The sequence below is a fragment of the Diadema antillarum genome, unplaced genomic scaffold (genome assembly GCF_040938485.1).
Source record: "Diadema antillarum isolate AM-2024a unplaced genomic scaffold, OU_Dant_1.0 scf00000071, whole genome shotgun sequence".
NCBI lineage: Eukaryota > Metazoa > Echinodermata > Echinoidea > Diadematoida > Diadematidae > Diadema > Diadema antillarum.
In genome coordinates, this window is record NW_027270960.1 from 572,389 (window position 1) to 580,735 (window position 8,347).

Consider the following 8,347-nt stretch of genomic DNA (forward strand, 5'->3'; position numbering starts at 1 on the left):
ATTAAAATCTGGGAGAAATTCACCGAAGGATAACTGAGCTAGTGCTCGATAAAGATATTCATGTCAATTTTCATTTGCAGAAAAACTGCACTCCTATAGAGATAACACGTAAACTGGTCAAATTTGACAAGATTACTTTCAATCCATTTTTATGAGGTGATGCCGTCATCCAATCAAAATTTTGTAATTATAATTATGAAAGAGCATTAAATAAGCTACAACATACTGAAATCTAGGTGAAAATCGGCAAAGGATATTCAAGTGAGATATGCTCGAGTGAACTTGAAATTTGATGACGTCATTTTGAAAATTTCCTCTTTTTATTTTATTAAGAAATTTGGTATCTTTTAATCATTTTTCCAGCATCGCCAACCCACGAAATGACATGTAATACTCATCAGCTTTCAGAATATGTAAAGAAAATGGGGGGTCACCGTCCATCCTGACGAGTAAAATCGGATTTAAAATTGGTGGTTTTTTGGCATAGTTGCACTGTATATCGCCATTGACGCGTGCGCGGAATTTCAAGTTTGACGGGCCCGTATGACGTCATATTAAGTCGGATTGACTTGAAACTTGGTGGAAATATTCCTTGACATTTCAGACATCCGATCCGTGTAAAAAAAAGGGAAATTTCTATTGCATATGAGCTGTGCGTGCGTATATGTGCGCGCGCGTACGCGTCCGTCCAAATTTTTCAATTTTTCAAAAAAAAGCTCCAATAGTCTGAAACGTGTGCAAAAAAATTTTGAGCTCGATAAGAGCATGTAAATATTTCAACGCGCGCATACGCGCGCGTTTAAGAGTAGATATGAATTTTGAGAATATGAGTTGAATGCGCTTGACTTGGAATATATGTGATGTAAATTTTATTGAAAAATTCCATTCCATATGAAATATGAATGAGAATGTGTTTTCATACAATGACGTCATAGTGACGTCATGGTCGACTGATCACTATGATTTTATTAGATCTGTCGTCTTTGGGACATGATAATATGGTATAATTTTGAAATTGATAGGCCTACAGTGTAGGACTTTCTGAGCTAACCTCTGCACAACTTTCGGGGAGAAATAAAGAAATAAAGAAAGAAGAATAAAGAATCAGTACAGATACAGAAGGTGATCCGAGAGGATACTCGGATCACCTAATGATGCCATCTCTGGGCGTGTCATCTATTTAAAATGGAAAATAAGTCCATTAGAAAAAAAAATCTGAATCTACAAGTTTCCCAAAATGGCAGTGAAAATACAACTTGCAGCCATCTGGTAGCCAACGACATTGTAGTATATACTGTACAAAGTAAGTTGGAGAAGAGGGACATGCTGATTTGATGATTAAACCGCATCTTGATCTTATAAAAAAACTACAACTACACCGTAGCTTCTATCATTCCTTCTCTTTTCTTCAGTCATGTTACCTTGGATTCCTCAAGCAGAGCATCGTACATGCCTTTAAAGGACAAGTTCACCTTTAATAACATACATTGAGAGAATGAAGCAATATTAGTGGAACGTAGTGTAAACATTCACTACAGTAGAACTACGGTAGAACCTTCATAACTTTTGAATGGATTGTCTGATTTTCCACAAACTTTCACTGATGTGTTCTACTGACATTGCTGCAATTACTCAATCCATATACGTGTAAATTAAGGTGAACTTGTCCTCTGAATATTATACAGAGGACAAGTTCACCTTAATTTACAACGGGAAAGGCAAAGTTTGAACATCTGGAATCACATGGATGTTAGACTTTACATTCACCTGAATGTATAATAAGGGACCATATCAAATTCCTGCTTTTTTGATGGATACATTTGTTGAATTACAATATGGAAATATGCCTTTTGGGAAGCCTTAATTTTCAGAAAGCCTCTGGAAATGATGGCTGATAATGACCATGAAATGACTAAGTGTACTACAGGAAGTCAAACAGCAATGAAACCTCTTACCTGTCAAGGGTGTCTCCTTGGCCTAGCTGTCCCATGGTGCCTTTCCCAAAACTCCATACCTCCGTCTGATAGACAAGGTCATCCAAGCCCCCAATGAGAGGTGACGAAGTCCGTAACTTCCTGTCTGCAATGTTGCAGCTGGAATCCAACACAGGGGCATTTTCTCGGCTAATCAATTCTGTCTCACAGATAGAATTGTTGCTGCTGGCTCTTGAGATGGTTTCTGTGAGACTGGTTCGAGGCATCATGATTTTCTCAAGTCGGATTGCTACCGACTGAGGAAGAGAGGCCAAGATCCGAGCACTGGGTCCTGGTCTTTGTGTGGCAGTCGCGTGGCTGGGGCTCCCTCTCAGGTTGAGTGGCTTCAGTTGCTCAGTGAGATACTCCTTGGTCCCCTTGAGAGGGGTAAAGACATCATCCTCTTCTACTCCAGCTAGCCTGCCATTCTCCTGCTTGCCATTTGGCATACCATCCATGGAAGTGCTGTTGTCATGGCTACCATTCTGTTCTGTGAATGCCGCCGGTTCCTCCTTGATTTTTCTCAGGTGGTTGCCAGAATCATCTAAAGTGTAGGTGCCTTAGTAAACCAACAAATGAAATCAATGAATAAAAGAAAATCTGTTATAAAATTACTATGGAAATCCCCTTCCTGCCACAAAATTTGACCACAATATTTGATGTACACTGAACACATTTGTTTTGGAAGCAGAGAATACTACCCAGTTTTCACACCAAATTAATCACTACGCATGACAGTTAAATTTGTTATCTATAACATTGTGTAATAGCAGGTGTTTTTTAATACTAATGAAAGATAGCAGAATGTGTTTAATAGTATGTACAGTATATTCTGGACAGTGAGACAGACTCTGTTCTCTTTTTGATATTCTTGCTATATTGACAATTAACTTTCAAAATATCATTGCCCCTGAAGTAAAACATGATAAATTAGATTTTGTATTCAGCAATGTCTTCTGTCAAAATATTTCATACCAAATCTAAGAACGATTGGAACAAATTACACACCTTACACTGTACATTCTTACATCCACATCACATTCTATGTGCTTTGATAAAGAGAAGACACATCGATGATGTACACGTACAATCGTTGTTTTGATAAACATACAACTTAGAGACTAATTGTATACCATTCATGTTCATTTGCTACCCCACAGAGTCTTTGTGTTTTTAATAGGAGACTGGGTATGAAGGCTACAAGGGCATGACAACAGTCTAAACTAAAGTTGCATTGTGCTGACCTGCTAGCCCTGGCTATACAATATGCATTGTATTGCACTTGACTGCACAAAGTAAAAAAAAAAAAGAACATGCAAGATCCATTCATTATAAATCAAATCATATGCCATAATACATGCTTCCTCGGGGAAAGATATGAAAGAGAGTTTGAAAGGACCTCTTATGATGCATGTCTCTCAAGTAAAATCTGTGTGAACATGGTTCCTATATTTAATTCCAAAGACTAAGAGAGAAAGAGAGCAGGGATGATAGCAACAGAGAGAGAGAATGACAAAGAAAACAAACATGAATTCTACTAATAAACATAACCCTAATCCTAATCCTTTATCTTGACATCAAACTACTGTAAGCCTAAAACCTTATCACAACCCTAACCCTAACCTAAGTCCTTGGAGAAAATAAGACTGGAGCAATTGTCGCACGAGCAAATGTTGTGTGACCAAGGAAATGTGTCAACGATGCGCACACTACATGTGTATTAAAGTGATGAACATGCAAGTATGGCAAAAAACAGTCTGATAGACATCAAGACATCAATTTATTTAGACACTCAACTTTATACAGAATGCATAAGAGAAATAGAAATAAAAAAAGATGCTGTTGTGAGAACCCTTATCTCACAAAGGATTTCATTGCTATGAATGACCTACTCTGAATACTTTATCCATGACCAAAGATCTCAGTCATAGATAAGCTTGTATGTGTTCATTCATGACCTCACAGCATTCTCAAAAAACAAAACAAATGAAATCTGTCATGATGCTATAGAGCATGCAAGCAGGTAAGAAATAGGACAAAGATCCCATGCACATTACCAGACATGTAATGGGGTCTGTCTCATATATTAAGAGAGAAACTGTCTTGCAAACCATTTCCAATCATCTGAATTGAATCTGTTTTACTTTTTCTAAGTTCTGACTGAGATTAAAAAAACAACAACAAAACTTGAAAACTATTCAAAAGGTGTGCATAAAAACATGAGAAAAGGAAGATTATATTGTCACAGGAGTGTTCTTCAGATATTGATACTTATTACACTTTATTCTGAGACATTTCAATGAGTTGTATGAACTGATCCATTTATTATTTTACCACATATAAAACCCAGAATGAAATTGAGATACAGTGACAATGTCACACACATGTTTATAGTGTATACTTTCTCGTATTGTGGCCACCATAAATTTGGCTTGCCAACAAAATAGCAGAATGAGTTGGATTTTGCATTTTGACAGCGAAAAGATTATTCTGCAGCTGCTAAACATCTCAGCCAGGTACAGTGTACCACAAAAATCTACTGTTATTGGTGTTTTTTTCTAAAATTATGATAATGTGATATGGTATGGATGAAAATGACAGATGGACAACCCAAAAATATGATGGTTCAGACATTCTTTGGGGAAGAGGCATAAAAATGCTGATTTTGATTGTTGTCTGTAGTCATGGGCCATTACTTCTTGCATTGCTGTAAAGACATTTGAAAGATGTACAGTCATGTACTAGTATCCTATCAATAGTATGGCAACTCCCACAATCTGTCCATTATACTGTACCGATGGTTTAAAAAAAAAATGATATTAAACAGAATAACATGCTCTCAGATGGATGTACATGAAATAGCCACTGATTATGCGTATGTATAGTATATAGTTCTATCACTGGCATATCCTGATCTGATCAAACTGAAACCATTCCTATAGATACAACTGCTACACTGTAGATTTTTGTTATACAGTATACTACAGTTCATGGTTAGGTAAGGTTTGGCTACATGTACAAATGTGTCAAGTGCTCGCAATCTAAGCCAGACAGGTGGTTGTTGGTGATCTACAATATGAGCTCCCTCAATGTTACTGCAGGTCAATTATGCGGCATTATTTGAGTCTGCAATTCCTGAAAGCTACCTTGCAATACCCAAATAAACTGTATGTCTATTTGATGAGCATTTCTTTCTTTTTTTTTTGGGTGTGTGTGTGTGTGTGTGTGTGTGTGTGTGTGTGTGTGTGTGTGTATGTATGTGTGTGTGTGTGTATGTGGGGGGGGGGAATATCATAGGAGACTCCAGATGATTTTCAGACTTTCACATTTGAACAACTACTGTATGAATTACTTTATACTGAGTACAGAGTTTCAGAATTTATAGTGATTGGGATGAGGAGTAAGAATGTTTTTAGAATTTACAAAAAAATGGAACAAGGATGATGACATGACAGCCTCACCATAAGAATCCATGAGTAGGGGCGCAGGGAAGCAGAACAAAACAGTAAGGCATGCATAGATTCTACACAGGTGAACTTGTTAACCCGTTGAGGACAGACAGATTTTGCTACAACACGCATTTCCCATAGACACCTGCCCGAGTATACTCGCGACTCGTCCTCAACGGGTTAAGCAAGCGGTATTGCAAAGGAAAGTACTTACACTGCTACATTTATGAAATAAGTGAGGCTACGATGTCATCAACATTGTTCAGTGTAATTTCTTTAATATTTTTTAGAGTACTGGTTTCTCTGCTCTAGGACCAAAACAAATTCCATAAATTCATATATGGAGCTGTCAATTTATGTACTACATGATGTGAAATTATGAAAATCATCTGGAATGCCCTTTTAAGTAACCAGAACATTTACAGTTGCAATGAAATGTATAACAAAGAATGTAGCTGAACCCATGCATTGTCTGTGTTGGGATAGTGAAGTTCCATTCCACAAAGTAAATTTGTATATTACACTAAGTTATCTTCAGTAAGTGAGGTTCTGAACATATTACATAATTTTTCTAATAGGCTACCAAACCAATCTGCCAATGATTGCAATGTGGTCACGACATATCATGCTTATGCAACAAGACAACAAAGCCCATTCTATAAAACCAAGTGCTTAAATTAGTAAAACAAATCACCAGCCTTGCCTCACTTTACAATCCCAATATGAAAGCATTTTTCAATATGATGTCTGATCTAGAACAAGGCCAAACTGTGCACACACTGGGCAGCAAGATGGCTGGTGAAATGGTCTTGGTATTATCCCCTGTAGAGCTTTACTATAAAAAACACACTCTTTTTTCTTAAATATTTCACCACGAAAATTGTCATCAATTTTTACCTCAGATGGATAAGCTATTCACTGCACTGCAAACTCTTACATTTCTGGGAACTGTTGGTAGGGTGTATTAAGGGGAAAGGTTAGTAGGTTAGTAGATCATGCATACCTTCACTACTACCTTGTGATGATGTTGACCCTCTCTCAAGGCGCTTCTTTTCTGCAATTTCCGCAGCCGCTGTCCACTCTGCCTGCTGAGCTTGGATGGCAGCAACGTCAATGCTGTCAGGTGAGATACTCCTAGATGTGGTGTCAGCAGAATCAGGATGGAGCATGCTGGTGTCTGAGATAATGACTGTATCCCCCTCATCATGCATGGTGTACACTGTCTCATGGCATGCCAGACTGGACCCGGACCCTTCCTCTTCAGGCTCATTGGACTTATTGCCTGGTGACCGCATTGATCTTAGTCTTTGGATGAGGACAAGACTCATCGTACCACCACACGCTACCTGAAGCACCTTACGTCCCATGAGGGCATCCACCTTCTTTGGTGACAGTACTGGTGTAGTTCCTGTAGATAGTCCAAGCTGTGGCCCTGTGCCCCATGCCCAGACCTCTCCCTGAGCTGACAGGGCTAGAGTGTGGGACTCCCCGCAAGCCACTTGTGTGATCACTGGGTCACAGTCAGCATCACTGATGTGGACTTGTGTTGGCACGTTCACCTTGTCAGAAGAGCCATTCCCACACTGGCCGTTCGTGGAGTCTCCCCAGCAAAAGACTATCCCATCCTCGCATACTACTGCTGTATGGTTGTTTCCGCAGACGACATCTGCAACATTTTCACTCTTAAGTTCTTGCACCAGGATAGGTTGCTTCGTCACATCTGTGAATTTCTTGTGTCCAAGTTGTCCATATTCTCCACTGCCAAATGTGTAAACAGACCTTTGGTCTGTAAGGAAGGCACAGTGTTTGCTGCCCAGTGATATTTTGATAACATTTTTGGTCTTGAACACATCATGGCAAATGGGAATGGTGTTGCTAAGGAAGCCTTTCCACATGTAGGGCAGGCCATGCAGCTCCTTTTCTTGCTTCCCATTCTCGTCACTCATTCTGTAAAATCAAACAAAGTGATACATGTTGAGGAGACTTGATTACATTGGAACTCTAAAGAATCAAAAAGATATTTTGCTCAATCTTTGATATGAACTGTACCCTGAACAATCTACATGCATACATTGTACATGGTGCAAAATCCTGCAAATATTAAAAAGACATGGAATTCATAATCATGCACAATACTGAAGATCTGTACATGTACACCACCCTCTTGGAGACCTAACTGTAGGTCAGGTTTCAACACAAAGGAAGTCTGAAATTGTGCAGTTGTAGTTAGTCTGGCTGAAACAATGTGTAAATGAATAGTTCAATATTTTACTTGCTATCCTGTGGTAGCAATGAATACGGGCTATGAAGTACCATCCTTCACAAACTTGAATTCATGCACCCTGCAGAATGGTTGATCAGTGAATGCAATGCTGTTTGAAAGAGAGTTAAGCAGACAGAGGGTACTGTGGGCAGTCATCATGCTGTATTGCTCATCTCAACACGGGCACTTAACTTGACAAATGGGATTGTAGGGGTGTGCCAACGTGATGACATCGTATGACGACATAGACTGTAACTGTGCCTTGAAGGCTGCAATTATGGCTGATGGCTTTGTGGGCTTTTTATCATAGTGACTCAAAAATGGTTTCCAACCACACTTTTTATGAGTTCACTGAGGGCAATATTCTATTAAGACCTTATTAATCATGACTGAGAGAAAGGAAGTAAACTCAGGTTCTGTACGTTTCACAGCACACTTTTTTTTTTCACTCAGTGAAGTAAGTACAGAATTTTAGTTTTTACAACGTGACTAGGCCTTGTACTTGACAAAATGGTGTGAATTGTGTCTGTCAAGTTTTGAATATAAAACAAAAAGGTACAATTGAAGTCCAGAAATTTCAATTTTGCAAAATTAAACTGTGTTTTGATACACATGTCATCAGTGTGTTTATCATGATATACAGTTGTACACTGTAGCATACT

At 38.6% G+C, this 8,347-nt stretch overlaps 1 protein-coding gene across 1 annotated transcript in view; it reads right to left on the reverse strand.

Moving 5' to 3' along the window:
* The window catches only part of LOC139716960 (alsin-like), a 56,756-nt gene extending 49,388 nt beyond the window's left edge, over positions 1–7,368 (reverse strand). Inside the window, exons 1-2 of the mRNA XM_071628485.1 lie at positions 6,426–7,368; positions 1,956–2,532 (exon numbers count right to left, since the gene is read on the reverse strand). Of these exons, the coding sequence (XP_071484586.1) occupies positions 1,956–2,532; positions 6,426–7,368 (1,520 nt within the window). The remainder of the gene's footprint in view (positions 1–1,955; positions 2,533–6,425) is intronic.
* Positions 7,369–8,347: the final 979 nt, after the last annotated feature.